The sequence below is a fragment of the Mytilus edulis genome, chromosome 7 (assembly GCF_963676685.1).
Source record: "Mytilus edulis chromosome 7, xbMytEdul2.2, whole genome shotgun sequence".
NCBI classification, from domain to species: domain Eukaryota; kingdom Metazoa; phylum Mollusca; class Bivalvia; order Mytilida; family Mytilidae; genus Mytilus; species Mytilus edulis.
In genome coordinates this window covers 91,222,445-91,241,621 of record NC_092350.1, presented here as the reverse complement: position 1 = coordinate 91,241,621, position 19,177 = coordinate 91,222,445, and the positions used below count along the sequence as shown (strand labels likewise).

The window sequence follows — 19,177 nt, the reverse complement described above, 5'->3', positions numbered from 1 at the left end:
TTATGTACCAATTACAAATATATAAATTTTCACTTGATTAAAGAAAGATTTGACTGTTTTCGTGGAATTTATGAAATAAGAAATAAGTGGCAACAAATCTTTTGAGATGCTTTTCACGATCATCAAAATGCTGTACACGATCTTTCACGATACAAAATATTAAATTTCACAAATATAATCGTTTTTGCAAAGTTTCTGAATAAAAAAAATCCTCAAAAAAAAACGATAAGAACTAATCAAGTAGTACTATTAAATGAATTTTTTTAAGAAAAAGAAGTTTATGTATTAAAAATTTGAAAAAAAATCTTAGTTGTTTACTTTTTTTTTTCTCTCAAAAATTTCGAAGATCAATCTGCCTTTTGTAGTTGTGTAAAAACGGTGTATTTTGTTAATAAGGTTTAGTGTGTGGTCAGTTAATTACAAATAATTACATTAGATGTATGTTTCATTATAATACTTTATTCTGATTGGCTAATTGCACATCAAGTGTTATTCCGTAAGCAGTTGCATTGGTCAATACAACTTTTTGTTCATGATAACACGTGGTCCAACAATAAAGTGCACAGGTGAATTAAATAAAAAAAATATGTAAAATACGTGTTTTCATGATCATAGCTAAAAATGTAATTATAAGTATTGAATGCTTCTTTTTGTAACTTTATAGGGTTGTAAAAGCGTTGACCGTGCGCACATTTTTAGAATGAAGCGCTTCCGCGCTTCATACAAAATGTACTTCGGTCAACGCTTTTACACCCCAATAAATTTACAAAAAGAAGCATTCAATTCTTAATTAAATTTTGTGAATCATTCCATTTTCACTAAAATTCATATTTAAAACTGTTGTACAAGTTATAAGTGAATTTTGGTCACATTTTTTACAAATTGTAATTTGTACAGACAGGTTTTGTACAAATTATAATTTGTACAAAGTCAAAATACAAATTATAATTTGTACAAAGTCAAAATACAAATTATAATTTGTACAAAGTCAAAATACAAATTATAATTTGTACAATATTTTTGTACAAATTATAATTTGTACAAAATGATAACTTGTACACAACATATATATGCCCATCCTGATGCATATCAAATATCATTTTGACTTGACATAAGTGGTCCCCTTAAAATAAACGAATTACAAACAGTTTACCTCTATTGCTCTAGTTTTCGATATATACTGGTATTAGCCAAAACTGTAATTATACCTTATGTCATATGTTTATCCACGGTGGCAATGTTGATAGATGAGATTCAATTTCAGAGAATTTTTTAAGAACAGTTAAGGGACAATGGACAGGGGACAACAATCGATGGACAAAAAGTGATGGCAAAAACTTATTTGGCCCTTCAGGACAGTCCAGTTAGAAATCATGAAATACATGTAAACATGACTATAACAATAAAATAATCAAAATGACATCTTTAATTTTTTTTAAACACAACAAAAAAGGTTTATTCACATTATGGGGGTTATGCATCTTCTTCTTGATATAATACTGTTATATTTCATTTATTAGCATACAAATAACTTCAGGACAAGATTCATGATGTATTCATCATTTGTAAATAACTTGCTTTATTTGTGCGCCAGGTTCAAACTGAAAATACCGCACTTTTTTTAAATCAAACTTGGAGTAATTAATCAAATTATCAAAATTGAGGTTACATTCATAACTAATCAAAACTTATTTAACATCATTACTATAGTTACAAATAATGTCTCAAATATTTGTATTTGCACGCACTGAAACCAATTTTGTAAGGGTTCCGCGGAACCAAGTGTCTCGCCTACTTTTGCTGTTGTCTATATCTTTAGTTTAAAATATTATATACATATTGCATATAACGTTATAAAGGGACATAACTATAACTCAAGAACTGTAAAAGTGACACCTCCAAAATGTGTACTTGATTTGAGTTTTGTGTTAATAAGCATTGTTTTTTTATTAAGTTTCATAACATTTAGTTGAAGCAAACTTAAGTTAGAGAATGAAAATGAAAATATTCAGCAATTTTTTCATTTGAAAAAGGACATAACTCTAGAACAATACAAATGACGCCCCCAGAATTCGAGCTTGATCTGTGTTTTGTAGTAATTAGCATTGTGCTCAAGTTTCAGAACATTTGGTTGAGGCAAACTAAAGTAAAGAACTGAAACAAAACAAAAATCAGCATTTTTTCCATTTGTAAAAAGGCACAACTCTAGAAAGGTTAAGGTGAAGCAACCAAAATTTAAACTTGGTCTGTGTTTTGTGGTTTTAAGAATTGTGTATAAGTATCATAATATTTGGTTGAGGCAAACTAAAGTTTCAGAACAGAAACAATATTTCAGCAGTTTTTCAATTTGTAAAAGGACATCACTCTAGAACAATAAAAGAGACCCCACCACAATTCGAACTTGATCTGTGTTTTTTAATTATAAGCAATGTGTATAAATTTCATATCATTTGGTTGAGGCAAACTAAAGTTAGATAACGTAAACAAAAAAATCAGCATGATTTTTTGATTTTTTCCATTTGTAAAGGGGCACAACTCTAGAAAGGTTATAGGGACGCCACCAACATTTAAACTTGATCTGTGTTTTGTGGTTATAAACATTGTGTATAAATTTTATAACATTTGGTTGAGGCAAACTAAAGATAGAGAACGGAAACCAATTTTAGGACCTACTATGGCATAAAAACAAAAAATTCAGATATTTTCTATTTGTAACGGGCCATAACTCAATAACAGTAAAAGTGAGGTCACCAAAATTCAAACTTGATCTGTGTTTTTTCTGGTTATATAAAGTGTCATAACATTTGGTTGAGGCAAACTAAAGTTTGAGAACAGGAAAAAAAATCAGGAATTTTTCCATTTGTAAAGGGGCATAACTCTATATAAGTAAAAGTAATGCCACCAAAATTCAAACTTGATATGTGTTATATTGTAATAATATAATAAAGAAGATGCGGTATAGTTGCCAGTGAGACAACTGTCCACAAGATACCAAAATGACAGACATTAACAACTATAGGTCACATGGTACGGCCTTCAACAATGAACAAAGCCCATACAGCATAGTCAGCTATAAAAGGCCCTGATAAGACAATGTAAAACAATTCAAAAGTGAAAACTAACTGCCTTATTTATATAAAAAAATGAACAAAAAACAAATATGTAACAAATAAAACAAACGACAACCACTGAATTAAAGGCCCCTGACTTTGGACAGGCACATATTTAAATAATGTGGCGGAGTTAAACATGTTAGCGGGATCCCAACCCTCCCCCTAACTTGGGACAGTGGTATAACAGTACAACATAAGAACGAACTATAAAAATCAGTTGAAAAAGGCTTAACTCATCAGAAGGACAAAAATACAAGTGTACGTGCCCGGGTACTTATACATCCCGAGAACAAAAGGACACTTGGAACAGATCTGAGAGTACTCGCAGTTATCTGACAGCTAGTTAAAAGCCACTAACAACTAATAAAAAAATCATACATTTAAGACTAAACTATTAATCTGTATACATCCAACATCCAATGGAGTTAGTGTAAAGACGTCATCAACAGCCAGAGAAAAACATGACCTTGTGCAATGCAAAGTTACAGGTATCGACGGATTGTAGATCCATGAATGTGTATATGTATATAACATACTAGTAATATTTAGTTTGCTTTTATTTTACTGATAACAAACTGAATATTTATACCAATAAAACAATATTCAATGATCTTATTACAGTATTGAATTGGAAACCTTTTAGAATAAGTTTATTTAAAGGAGCGATAAGTTTACATGGATCATTTCTAAATTTTCGGGCACAGTTAACAACATTTCCGTAAAAATGAGGATGTGCTATCCCGTTTGAAATAAGTTTTCTACAGGTACAACCAACTTCAAAACCAAATCTTTATATCTATGGAAAAATTTTAGTAAAGGTTTTAAGTAATTAATGGTAACGATATCCCTGGTTTAATAATTTACCAGTAATACATAAATTGCGTCCGTTAAAATAAAAAACGTCACAACAGGCACGGGCATAGCGAACTAGCTGTGAAATATAAACACCGTAAGATGGTGCCAAAGGAACAGCACCATCTAAAAATGGAAAATTAACAATAGGGAACGAAAAATCGTCCCTTCTGTCGTAAATTTTTGTGTGGAGTTTCCAGTTGAAAATCGAAATATCCAATTCCAGGAAAAGACAGTTATTACTGAATAAATTTGATTTATGAATCTAATAAATGTTTAGAAAACTTTAAATGCAGACTATGTTATGTTAACTGGAACAAAAACTTATTCAATTCATAAGTAATATACAGAAAAACAGGAAATAAATGTTCACAAAATTTCTTTCTAGATACTCGCTTTTGATCATTAACAAGCTGCTGTCCATGTTTGGGACAAATCCAGGATAGTTTATAGGGGCAATAGCTAGGAGATGTATAAAAAATCTAATAACTTTTTATATTTGCTCAATCAATAATGAAATGCAAATAGTGAAATAATAATTAGCTTTTAGCAGACAGTATGGTCCAATTTTCTAAAAATAAGCTATAAAACATTAATTTTGAATTATTCACTTGCAAGTGAATGATTCGACCTCATTGAATCCGTATTCATGTGAACTTCGATTTAACCCCTTAGCTTGCCATGGATAACACGTGAATTATATGTGTAAAGTTATTTAAAGGAAAAGAATGTAAAAACATTGAAAGTGAAACAAAGGTAAATTATTTGAATAACTGATCCGATCCACAAAAAAATCATTCTTATAGAGGTAAAAACGATGATAAACATAAATTTTTCATCTATAAAATGAAATTAAATAGACCAAGAATAATCCAACAGCATGAGTTTGCTTAATCTATTTATATCTTTATTTATATTTACATCGCTTACATGGTCATCGCATGACTTAAGAGGTCAACTCGTTTATTAACAAGATGGCGTATAGACTAAAATACTCACGAAACGAAGCTACGTTTTTTCATGTTCGTGCCCTGTTTATTATATATTTCAGATTTTTGATAGTTTGGAAAAATGTTTTACATTGTTATAAATAAAATATGAGATTTAGAATTAAATCGGTGAACATGAATTTGACAGCTAGTGCCCCTTTAAGAAAAAATTAAAGATTAAAAACTTTAACCACAGAGTAAATGTAATGTTAACCGGCAGAAAAACTAAATCCATTTATAAGTAAAATACGGATAAACAGGATTTTTTTTTACAAATGTTAATTCTTGATACTATCTTATGATAATAAACAAGTTTTTGTCGATGTTTGGTAAAAATCCAGGAAAGTTTAAGAAAGTTATTAACATTTTTTTAACATTAACCACAGAGTGAATGTAATGTTTACTGGCAGAAAAATAAGTCAATTTATAAGTAAAGTTTGGATAAACGGGATTTGTTTAACAAAATTTACTTCTGAATACTATCTTATGATCATAAACAAAATTTACTTACGAATACTGCTTTATGATCATAAACAAAATTTACTTCTGGATACTATCTTATGATCATGAACAAGCTTCTGTCCATGTTTGGTAGAATTACAGGATAGTTTAAAGAAAGTTATTAAAATTTCTAAAACTTTAACCACAGGGTGAATATTTTAGACGTTGCCCCCGACGGAATGCAGGATCGGTATGTCTCACGTTAGCAAAAAAAAGTCGCAGGCTCGACAAAAATCATTATCCTTTACTAGTCATGATAATTTGTTTTTCTTATATGCAATATATGACGATGGTACAAATTAGCATTTTTAATGATGATGTGATTAACTTAAAATTGAGAATGGAAATGGGGAATGTATCAAAGAGACAACAATCCAATAAAAAAACCGACAACAGCAGAAGGTCATATGTATTTGTATTTGATTCAGAATGATTTTACAGTTTTTTTCGTTACAAGTAAAAGTAGGCCGGGCCTATCTGCTACGGAAATGCTTAATTTTATTACACAGAACAAAAAAACACACACATGTTGACATCATATTAAAAATGATGTAAAGAAGTGCATTTATATATATATGTTTATCACATACTAACATACACATTTAAATCAATCCTTTCATACACTGATACATAATGCACATATTTTGCTTAAATAAAAGGAGATGTGATGTATCAACCAAGAAGACAGCATGCCGACAAAACAAATACCAACCAGATGCTCCGCAGGGCGCAGCTTTATACGACCGCAGAGGTTGAACCCTGAACGGTTGGGGCAAGTATGGACACAACATTCAAGCTGGATACAGCTCTAAATTTGGATTGTGATTAAATAGTTGACACACCATAGGTTTCGGACACATAATGAATTTGGTCTAATGAACTTAAAATATTTTTTTGCCTTTGAGCAATTCACTATGCTGTTGAATATTAATCCTCTCAAAAAAATGTTTGAAGACATTTTCTTTTTATTTATGAAATCTGAAATGAGAAAAATTTAACCCCCCCCCCCCCATTTTTTTTTCACATCCCTCTTTCCCTTTTTCCAAAACTGATCTCAATTCAAATTTCTAATGGAGTTTGCAACAATAACTACTCATTTAAATACATCATAAAATATCAAAATGTAATAAAAGTGCTTGTTATCACTGAATGGTAAAGATTGTTTTAATTTATCAGTTGGTAGTAAAAGTGAATATACATTGTATATTGTATAAAACAATGATTTAAGTTGATTCAACTTCTATTCTGGACAAAGAAAGATAACTCCAATCAATTGAAAATTTCTTGCTATTGCACAATATTGTGCAATTAGATATTTCTTGCTATTGCGCAATACTGTGCAATTGAAAATATTTGCTATTGCACAATACTGTGCAATTGAAGATTTTTTGCTATTGCGCAATACTGTGCAATTGAAAATTTCTTGCTATTGCACAATACTGTGCAATTGAAGATTTCTTGCTATTGCTGAATACTGTGCAATTGAAAATTTCTTGCTATTGCACAATACTTAATATAATAATTTTGGATCCTGATTTGAACCAACTTGAAAACTGGGCCTATAATCAAAAATCTAAGTACATGTTTAGATTCAGCATATCAAAAAAGCCCAAGAATTCAATTTTTTTTAAAATCAAACTTAGTTTAATTTTGGACCCATTTGGACTTTAATGTAGACCAATTGAAAACGGGACTAAAAATTAAGAATCTACATACACAGTAAGATTTGGCATATCAAAGAACCCCAATTATTCAATTTTTGATGAAATCAAACAAAGTTTAATTTTGGACCCCGATTTGGACCAACTTGAAAACTTGGCCAATAATAAAAAATCTAAGTACATTTTTAGATTCAGCATATCAAAGAACCCCAAGGATTCAATTTTTTTTTAAATCAAACTAAGTTTAATTTTGGACCCTTTGGGCCCCTTATTCCTAAACTGTTGGGACCAAAACTTCCCAAATCAAACCCAACCTTCCTTTAGAGGTCATGAACCTTGTGTTTAAATTTCATAGAATTCTATTTACTTATACTAAAGTTATGGTGTGAAAACCAAGAATAATGCTTACTTGGGGCCCCTTTTTGGCCCCTAATTCCTAAACTGTTCAGACCTCAACTCCCAAAATCAATCCCAACCTTCCTTTTGTGGTCATACACCTTGTGTCAAAATTTCATTGATTTCTATTAACTTATACTTAAGTTATTGTGCGAAAACAAAGAATAATGCCTATTTTGGCCCTTTTATTGGCCCCTAATTCCTAAACTGTTTGAACTAAAACTCCAAAAATCAATCCCAACCTCTCTTTTGTGGTCATAAACCTTATGTCAAAATTTCATACATTTCTATTTACTAAAGTTATAGTGCGAAAACCAAGAAAATGCTTATTTGGGCCCTTTGTGGCCCCTAATTCCTAAAATGTTGGGACCAAAACTCCTAAAATCAATCCCAACCTTCCTTTTGTGGTCATAAACCTTGTGTTAAAATTTCATAGATTTCTATTCACTTTTACTAAAGTTAGAGTGCGAAAACTAAAAGTATTCGGACGACGACGACCACGACGACAACGCAGACGACGACACCAACGTGATACCAATATACGACCAAATTTTTTTAATTTTTGCGGTCGTATAAAAACAATACCATCCAAACAAATGATTACACAGTTTTCAAACATTTTCGTTCATATATGCCAACATCTATACTAGGCTACAAGCTTGGAATTGCCAACTGATACCAAATGCCACAGTGACAACTAAAGGCAACTGTTTTATTGTAACTTCTTTGTACCAAGTCTGTTGTGACTCTAACAATCTGTGTCATTTGTGTCAATATGTCGTTTTAATTAAGACACAATATTTACCTTTAGGAAGTCCACCACTTCTTTCTTCTTTTTTATTGTTGCTATATCATAAGGAGTCTGACCCTGAAATACAATCAAATAATATTTCATCAATCAAACACATATACATCTTCTTTTATTTCAAAAACTGTAAAACGACAAATAATAGGTAATTGTTGCAATAATATTACCTATACAATGTAAAACAACAAATAAAAGGTAATTGTTGCATTAATTTTACCTATACAATGTAAAACAACAAATAATAGGTAATTGTTGCATTAATTTTACCTATATAATATATAACGATAAATAATAATTTAATTTTTGCATTGGTATTACCCATATAATGTAAACAGATACATAATAGGTTATTGTTGCATTAATTTTACCTATATAATGTAAAAAGATAAATAATAGGTAATTGTTGAAATAATTTTACCTAATATACAATGTAAAAAGATAAATAATAGGTAATTGTTGCATTAATTTTACCTATATAATATAAAACGATAAATAATTTGTAATTGTTGCATTAATTTTACCTAATATATATAATATAAAAAGATAAATAATAGGTAACTGTTACAATAATTTTACCTATACAATGTTAAAAGATAAATAATAGGTAATTGTTGCATTAAATTTTACCTATATAATTGTAAAAAGATAAATAATTTGTAATTGTTGCATTAATTTTACCTATATAATATAAAACGATAAATAATTTGTAATTGTTGCATTAATTTTACCTATACAATGCAGAATGTTGACTTATTTATATATAATTGACATAAAAACCAGTGAACCTAAATCAACAACAAATATGAAGTAATATCAAAAAGAGATCAATGAATAATATTTATATTTTACTGTTCAAGAAATTATAGTATGTAAAATATTACATTAAAGCCACACAAACTAAAAAAAAATAAAGTTTCTTTATGATAATTCATCAATTTGTTTTACATTTAATTGTTTAAGGAAATTTTGCCGTTTTTGGTTATTTTCTTGAATATTATTGTAGATAGAGATAAACTGTAAACAGCAATAATGTTCAGCAAAGTGTCATAAACTTGTAATAAGTTACACCAGAGTGTTAGGGATTTTATTAACTCTACATAGTTTTCACATATGAAAAATCTCATATTATCTGTACAACTTCATTTTAAAATACATGCAAAATACAGCTAAGATTGTTTCTTTCTTCATACATATCTCTGATTATTTATTGAAAAACAAATTGGGAATGTGTCCATGGGACGCTGATGATGCTGTGGAGTGTCATTATTTGTGATTTTTGTTCCATTCCCATGTATGATGAGAGTAGTATTATTCTAGTACATGCTTTATTGACAACCACTATGACACATGAGTAAAAGGCTGACATATGTTTCTGGGATTGTTTCTTTCTTCATACATATCTCTGATTGTGCTATAGTCACAAGTTCAATAGCACATGAGTAAAAGGCTGACATATGTTACTGCGGAGTGTCATTATTCATGTTGTCTGATCAATTCACATAAACAATGAGAGTATTTTTATTCTAGTACATGCTTCATTGACAACCACTATGACACTAGTCCCAGAAATTTATTAGCAAAAGCATACTTAAACACAAGCAATACAGACAAAAATGACGTCATGCAGATTATGTATCTATAAAATAAAATATTATACCTACCTGCCTACCCATGACAAAAAATGTACTGAGCTAAGTTATTTGTTGGGAAAGAAAAATAAAATATTTTACCTACCTACCTACCCTGTTTCAAAACATAGGGTCGGAAAAGGGCAAACAAACAATATTTTAATTTAGGCCTTATTCTAGTAGTATGGCGTTCATTATCACTGGACTAGTATATATTTGTTTAGGGGCCAGCTGAAGGACGCCTCCGGGTGCGGGAATTTCTCGCTACATTGAAGACCTGTTGGTGACCCTCTGCTGTTGTTTTTTATTTGGTCGGGTTGTTGTCTCTTTGACACATTCCCCATTTCCATTCTCAATTTTATTTATTGACAACTTCTATGACACATGTGTAAAAGGCTGACATATGTTTCTGTGGAGTGTCATTATTTGTGCCTTTTGTTCGATTCACATGGACAATGAGGGTATTATTATTCTATTTCAGGCTTTATTGCCAACCACTATTGACACATGAGTGAAAGGCCGACATATGTTACTGTGGAGTGTCATTATTCGTGACTTTTGTTCGATTCACATGTACGATGAGAGTATTATTATTCTAGTACATGCTTTGTTGACAACAACTATGACACATGTGTAAATGGATGAAATATGTTTCTGGGATTGTTTCTTTCTTCATACATATCTCTGATTATTTCTTGAAAAAAAATAATCATTTGTATGTGCTACTCCTTAAATATATATGTGCTCAAACCATATGCTTGTTATTCTTATTTGTGCTATATTCACAAGTTCAATAGTACATGAGCAAAAGGCTGGCATATGTTACTGTGGAGTGCTATTATTCGTGTTTTGTGTTCGATTCGCATAAACAATGAGAGTATTATTATTTTATTTCAGGCTTTATTGACAACCACTATGACACATGAGTAAAAGGCTGACATATGTTGCTGTGGAGTGTCACTATTCTTGTTTGTGCTCTTTTCACTAGCATAATAACACATGAAGAAAACTGTGATACATATGACTGTGGAGTAATATATTTTTCAGCGTTTCGCAGTATAGCGGAAAAATACTGTCTTAAAGTTTCTGTTATATTTTTTATGGGTCAATGATATATGATTCGATAGGTCAGGTGACCTAATGTTTTGTTATGTAAATTTGTTTTTCGCGGGTTCGTGAAAAAATTGTCTAGGTGGTCATTCTAGCCGTAGACATCGTATAGTTAAAATGTCGGAGCCGGTACAGTTACATTCTTTGATTAAACAGCGTGTTCAAGAAGCTGTTTCAACCGCACAGAATGATATTGTGCATCACATGGACAGGATTATCAAAAGCAGTTTTGACGCTTTCCAAAAGTCGACGAACGAAAATCAACGACAACTGTCAGAAACACAACTTGCTAAGATTGAAGAGATGAATTCGGACAATTATGTGTTTAAAAGGAAAGGGAATGAAGAACAATTTAAAGTCAATTCCAAAGTTCCCAATAAGATGAAGGAAGCTAGATGTTTTCTGAGGGAAGACCCGGAGCAAACCGAACAGACCCAAAAGGCAGCACAAAGTATCAGTGAAGGTTTGGATATTTTACGGCATAGACAAAAATTAGTTAAATTGGCAGATCAATCTGAAAGTGGCTGGAAAACAGTGACAGAATACGAAACTCATAGTCTGGCCGACGACTCTGAAGATGAGAAACGAATCATCAGAGCCGAAAACAAAGCTGCACGTAAAATAAAGAACGAGAAACAAAGTAAACAACATAGATCAACCCCTTACAGTACCTCTCAGTCGTCGAGATTTAATTCCAACGCACCTAGAAATAATGTTCCAGTTCAACGCCCAGGGAAATGTTATGGTATTTTAATGTGTGGTATTCCCGGACACTGGAGGGTAGACCATCAAACTGGTGCTTTTGGTGCAACTATGCAAAGAAACAAGATTGACAAGATAAGTAAAAATGTAAATAGTTTTGATAAAACTGTAGAAAACTTTGATAGTTTTGACAAAAGCACAATTGAAAAAGATACGCATTCACAATTCGTCAAGCTTGAACACACATGTAAAAGTACAGTTACAAAGGTGAACTCTAACGATTCACCGGTAAACAGGTTACGCAATGCGTACACTTATTGGCAAAGTATTAATGCAAACGACTATATTCTTAGTATTATTATAGATGGTTACAAAATTCCGTTTTATACAGAACCTGAAAGCTGTAGTTTAAGGAACAATAAGACGGCATTTGATAATGCAGAGTTTGTTGAATCCGAGATTACTAAGTTAATTAGTCGGGGTTGTATATCTCAAGTACCCGAGTTACCTAAAGTAGTCAATCCTCTCACAGTTGCGAGGAATAAAGAAAAATTCAGACTTGTTCTTGACTGCAGGCATATAACCCCCACTTACACAAATTTAGGTTCAAATATGAAGATGCTGTTGAAGCTAGTCATATGTTCGAAAAGGGGGACTATCTATTTACATACGATCTTCGATCGGCATATCATCATATTGAAATATTTGAAGATCACAAAACGTACTTAGGTTTCAGTTGGTTTCATGAACATGAAGAAGTAACAAAATACTACGTTTTTAACGTATTACCTTTTGGTATAAGTACAGCAGGATAATATTTACAAAGGTTGTTAGATGCATTGTAAAATATTTAAGAGACTAAGGATTACAGATTATAATGTATCTTGATGATGGCATAGGTGGGGCAAGTGAAATTAGTAAGGCTAATTTCTGTAGCTTAACTGTACGTTATGCTTTAAGGTCGGCTGGTTTTTTAATTGCCGAAGAAAAGTGTAGTTGGGAACCAAGTCAATCAGTTACTTGGTTAGGTTTGGTGTGGAACATGAAAGATGGTATTGTTTATGTGACAGAAACTAGATTGAATAAGTTGAAAGATACGCTGAATGTGATTATTCACAGGTTGAGAAAAGGTGAAATAAAAGTAACAGCCAGGTTTTTGGCGTCAATTATTGGACAGATTATTTCTATGCAAGGGGCAATGGGCCCAGTAGTACGATTGCGTACAAGGAGTATGTACGATTGCTTATTGTATAGAGCAAGTTGGAACGCTCCTGTGCTTTTGAATAGCAAAGCATTAGATGAAATTGTTTTCTGGAAGGAAAACGTAGCCATACTGAATGGCAGAGATTTGAGTATAGTGTAACAGTACTCTTGCATTGTTTACAGTAATGCCTCCGGTTAGAGGTTTCGGAGGGTATGCTGTCAGTATCAGTGATACCGAAGTTATGGGTAGTTGGAATTCAGTAGAAAGTTTGAAAAGCTCCACATGGAGAGAGTTAGAAGCGGTATATAGAGTTTTGTTGTCATTACTAGTAACATTACAAGGTGAAACTATTAAGTGGTATACTGATAATCAAAATATTGTTTACATTATTAAGCAAGGTAGTAAAAAGGGCGATCTACAATTAATCGCTATCAAGATAGCCAATGTATGCAAGCTTAACAATATTGTATTATTACCACAGTGGGTACCAAGAGAGGAAAACGTTAAGGCTGATCAGATCAGTAAAAGTGTAGACTGTGATGACTGGGGAATAGACCCAGAAGTGTATTCAGTTCTAGATAATTTGTGGGGTCCTCATACGGTAGATCGATTTGCGTCAGATTATAATACAAAATGTTTGGTCTTCAACTCTAAGCACTGGTGTCCTAATACTTCAGGTATTAATGCTTTTGATCAAGATTGGAAAAGCGAAATTAATTGGATTGTACCCCCACCTTCACTTGTTTCCAAATGTATTCAAAAAATGAGACAAGAAAAATCTATCGGTACACTAATTGTTCCATACTGGAGGTCAGCTCCTTTTTGGCCAATTTTAAACGTTGGTATTGAAGGTTCGCAAACATTTGCGAGTTTTGTAGGAGACAGCAGAGTGTTGTCATCAAGTGTAGTTATAAGAGGAAGAGGAAAGAACGGATTATTCGGAAAGACAGATACAAATTTCAGTATGTTGGCACTTAAAATTAGATTTTAGATATTTATCATTATATTTGTTTTTTAGGGATCGGGTTAAAATGTACCATTCAGAAAGAGATTTCACAGTGTGGAGCGATCTCAGAAAATTTCACTCAACTTGGTGGGAAAATGGAAGAGTACTTGTTACATTCACATAGCAGCAACACCATTAGTAAATATTTTTATTCTTTTAAACGTTGGGAACAGTTTATATCTAAAGAAGGAGGAAAATATATTCCCGCTTCTCCAATTCACGTCGCTTTATATTTAACTCATTTACTGGATAAAGGATCGTCAAAAAGTGTAGTGCAATCTGCCGTTTACGGGATCAAGTGGGCGCATAACATTCAAGGAATTCAAGATCCGACAACAAATTCTTTCGTTGTAAATTTAATGGAAGCTGCAAAACGACAACCACACAGACCGAGAGTGAAAAAAGATCACATTACCGTAGATGTTTTGATAAATTTATGTTCTAAGTACAAAGATTGTAATGATTTACTTGTTATACGGGATTTAACTATGATTATTTTATGTTTTGCTGGTTTTCTTCGTTATGATGAAATAAGCAGTATTCGTTGTAAGGATATAGTTTTCAAGTCTGTCTGCACGGCAAAATGCATATTTTAGTTGAGTCTAATTTAGTGGCCAAAATTATTGTGTAGTTAGGACTCATTTTTCTTGTTTGTGCTCTATTTACAAGCAAAATGACACCTGCATAAAAGATTGAAATATGTGGTGTAACATTGTTCTTTTTTTATACTTTTTATATCGGCTAATTGATTTGTCAGTGAATGCTTGGTATCAAGTGTGTTGGTAAAGCATGATAAGATTGTAGTTGTATTGGTAGTGTATGATGTGTTGCTGGAGTATGATTAGATCATAGCTTTGTTAGTAGTACATGCATATGATTGGTGTAAGGTGTGTTGGTGGAATGTGATTAGTTGGTAGTTATGATGGTAAGGTATGATTGGATGGTTGATGTGCTGGTGGTGTAGGATTGGTGTTAGATGTGTAATTGGAGTATGATTTGATGGTTGATGTGTAGGTAGTATATCATGTGTAATTAGAGCATGATTGGATGGTTGATGTGCTTGTGGTGTAGGATTGGTGTTAGATATGCAATTGGAGTATGATTTGATGGTTGATGTGCTGGTGGTGTAGGATTGGTGTTAGATATGCAATTGGAGTATGATTTGATGGTTGATGTGCTGGTGGTGTAGGATTGGTGTTAGATGTGTAATTGGAGTGTGATTAGATGGTTAATGTGTAGAAAGTGTATCATGTGTAATTGGAGTATGATTAGATTGTCGATGTGCTGGTGGTGTAGGATTGATGTTAGATAAAGAATTGGAGTATGATTTGATGGTTGATGTACTCGTAGTGTATTATTGGTTTAAGATATGTAATTGGAGTACGATAAGATGGTTGATGTGCTCGTAGTGTATTATTGGTGTTAGATGTGTAATTGGAGTATGATTAGATAGTTGATGTGCTGACAGTGTATTATTGGTGTTAAATGTGTAATCAGAATATGATTAGATGGTTAATGTGCCGGTAGTGTATTATTGGTGTCAGATGTGTTTGTGGAGTATGTTTAGATGGTTGATGTGTTGGTAGTGTATTATTGGTGTTAGATGTGTAATGAGAGTATGTTTAGATGGTTGATGTGTTGGTAGTGTATTATTGGTGTTAAATGTGTAATCAGAATATGATTAGATGGTTAATGTGCCGGTAGTGTATTATTGGTGTCAGATGTGTTTGTGGAGTATGTTTAGATGGTTGATGTGTTGGTAGTGTATTATTGGTGTTAGATGTGTAATTAGAGTATGATTAGATGGTTGATGCGCTGGTAGTGTATTATTGGTGTTAGATGTGTTTGTGGAGTATGTTTAGATGGTTGATGTGTTGGTAGTGTATTATTAGTGTTAGATGTGTAATTAGAGTATGATTAGATGGTTGATACGCTGTTAGTGTATTATGTGTAATTGGAATATGATTAGATGGTTGATGTGCTGGTGGTGTAGGATTGGTGTTAGATGTGTAATTAAAGTATGATTAGATGGTTAATGTGCTCGTGGTGTATTATTGGTGTTAAATGTGTAATCAGAGTATGATTAGATGGTTAATGTGCCGGTAGTGTATTATTGGTGTCAGATGTGTTTGTGGAGTATGTTTAGATGGTTGATGTGTTGGTAGTGTATTATTGGTGTTAGATGTGTAATTAGAGTATGATTAGATGGTTGATGCGCTGGTAGTGTATTATTGGTGTTAGATGTGTTTGTGGAGTATGTTTAGATGGTTGATGTGTTGGTAGTGTATTATTGGTGTTAGATGTGTAATTAGAATATGATTAGATGGTTGATACGCTGTTAGTGTATTATGTGTAATTGGAATATGATTAGATGGTTGGTGTGCTGTAGTGTATAATTGGTTTATCAGTTTTTTGACTTATGTTAATAACTAATAATCCCTACACCATTTTAAATACTTATCAAATAAATTTTTCGTTGTATATATGAATTCAAAATGTTCACATTTTTGTGTTAATAAAGATAGTCCACCCATGTAAACGCAAAGCACCAGACTGATTTCTTCATATTTAGTTTTACCATTTATTATATAGGTATTTCATCATAAAGATGTACTATATTTTACATTATTGTACTGCATCTCTTTACACTCAACTATTGTATTTGTTTATACATTGTACTTTCTCTGATGGCTGTATTTGTATTTATATTCATTTGTAATTCTACTTTCTCTGTTCACTTGTATTTAGAGAATAAAGTATCTGTCTAATAAGAGTAAAACTGAATGTTACCTGTTTTGATTTCACCCAAGGACTGCAACCTTGATCTATTAAACATTTTGTTATGTCAATATATCCTTTCTCAGCAGCAACATGTAAAGCTGTTTCTCCATACTATGACAATATAAAATATAAACATGTTAATGGTGTGTGATAATAAAACATTTATCAAAATGTAAGAAATATCACATCGAGTAAGAAAAAAACAATTATACTTATGTATAAACTTATAAATGGTTGATTAAGATTATAAACTAAATATATATTTCCTTATTCAGTTCAACAAAAATTAGCATTAGTACGGTATATAATTGGAACAAGCTAAATAATAGCAAACCTCAGTTTATATAGTTCTAACAAGTATTTGTTGCACATTTTACATGTCTGATTAACAACATGATTTTATGCTGATTCTGTATAAAGATCAATGTTGAAAAAAAAAAATTCTCAAGAAACATAAAAACAAGTTATATTTTCTGACTGAGCTCGACAAGAATTAAAAAATGAGACCCCACTTTATATAATTCTGTCAAGTATTTTTAAAAGATATTTTCTAATTCAGTTCTACATAGGAAAAAATTGCAACATATGTTTTCATATGTTTAACATATGTTTTTTGAAAACATATGTAAACATATGTTTAGGCCCGACATGAAAGCATATGTTTTCAAACATATGAAAAACATATGTTTTCAAACATATGAAAAACATATGTTTTTAAAATCATATGAAAAACATGTTTTTCGTACATGTTAACAAATGAAAAACATGTTTTGATATGTTTTCATACTAGACCTAAACATATGTTTTCATATGTTTTAGTCTAAATATATGTTTTCATATGTTTGGCCCAAACATATGTTTTCATATTGGTCCTAAATATGTTCATTTTTTATTTTTTAAATGCATTTATTTTCTCATTTAGATTTATTTTTTTGGGATTTGTTTTTAAGGGTAATTTTTTTATGTTTTTCTTCTTTATCTTTTTTTTCTCTGTCGGGAACTCATTTTGAGTGTAAATACTACAATGTGACGAGTTGTTGTTGTAAAAACTACTGAACTCCACAGAAAACACATGGCAAAATCAGAAGTTCAAACATAAAAACAACTGTATACATTAGCATTCCTTTATGCAGAAAAATAATAATCACAGACAGTGCTCCATAATTTTTATATCAAGTATAACCGTTTTTTTTATTAAGTTGTTGTATCATCTATTTTCATGTTTTTGTCTCTTTGACATACGCCATATCTATTGTTTATATTGTATTTTCATATGTTTCTCTTTGACATATCCCATAAATTTTCTATTGTCTCTATTCTATTTTCATATTTTTGTCTCTTTGACACACTCCATTTCTATTGTCTATATTCTAGTTTCATATGTCTCTTTGACATGTCCCATTTCTATTGTCACTATTATATTTTCATATGTATGTCACTTTGACATATCTCATTTCTATTGTCTATATTCTGTTTTCATATTTTTTGTCTCTTTGACATACCCCATTTTTATTGTCTTATAACCTATTTTCTATGTTTGCCTCTTTGGCATACCCTAATTCTATTGTATCACATTTCTATTGTCTATATTTTATTTGCAAATGTTTGTCTCTGTGACTTAGACCATTTCTATCGTCTTTATTCTATTTTCCTCTGATGTATGTGATATTTCTATTGTCTTTATTCTATTTCCCTCTGATGTATGTGTAATTTCTATTGCTATATCACCATACACAGATATTAATGGTCTACTGTCACTGCTAGCTATTACAGGTGCAAGTGTATGCAGCTGCTTTTATGGCTTGCTGTTTGGTGTGAGCAAATGCTCTGTTTTGAAGACCGTACTTTGACCTATAATGGTTTACCTTTACAAATTGTGATTTGGATGGAGAGTTGTCTCATTGGCACTAATACCACATCTTCTTATATCATATGATTAAGAAAGACAACTAGATTGACTTTTGAGTTCAATATTGTATTAATCTAAAATGAATGTTCTTTGATTCTGTTTCTTTACTGTTCAGTTCCTGCAAGTAAAAATAAAAGAACAGAGTTTTAATGTCCACTGAGTTGCAGATACTTTATCTATCAAGGAGCAATAACTAAAAACGGCACTTGAAAAAATTATAAATAAAAAGTGTGCTTGGAAAAAAGTTCTTTTTCTCAACAGACCTTCAAGGGCATTACTAATATTATACTATATGTTGGATAAAAAAAATTGTACTGTTGAGACCACTTTATGGCAATTTTCCACTATTTTAAATATATATTGCTGATATTAAAGTATAGTATAAGTTTTTTTTTAAATCTGTCAAGAATGGTACATTGTACCTGCAAGACAAATATAAACACTTTACAATCATTCCATAAATATAATGTAGTTCAACTTTGCTTTAAGTATCGATAAAAGACCAAATCAAGAAAAA

General features: G+C 31.4%; 2 protein-coding genes across 2 annotated transcripts in view; one reads left to right on the top strand and one right to left on the bottom strand.

Annotated features, from left to right (window-relative positions):
* Nucleotides 1–18,935, bottom strand: part of LOC139483499 (uncharacterized) — a 66,023-nt gene extending 47,088 nt beyond the window's left edge. Inside the window, exons 1-3 of the mRNA XM_071267520.1 lie at nt 18,924–18,935; nt 16,761–16,862; nt 8,318–8,380 (exon numbers count right to left, since the gene is read on the bottom strand). Coding sequence (XP_071123621.1) covers nt 8,318–8,380; nt 16,761–16,862; nt 18,924–18,935 — 177 coding nt within the window. The remainder of the gene's footprint in view (nt 1–8,317; nt 8,381–16,760; nt 16,863–18,923) is intronic.
* LOC139482451 (uncharacterized) lies at nt 11,068–14,520 on the top strand. Its single transcript, XM_071266348.1, has 2 exons — nt 11,068–11,907; nt 13,983–14,520. The coding sequence occupies exons 1-2, from the start codon at nt 11,176–11,178 to the stop codon at nt 13,992–13,994; spliced, it is 744 nt and encodes a 247-aa protein (XP_071122449.1). The 5' UTR covers nt 11,068–11,175; the 3' UTR covers nt 13,995–14,520.
* Nucleotides 18,936–19,177: the final 242 nt, after the last annotated feature.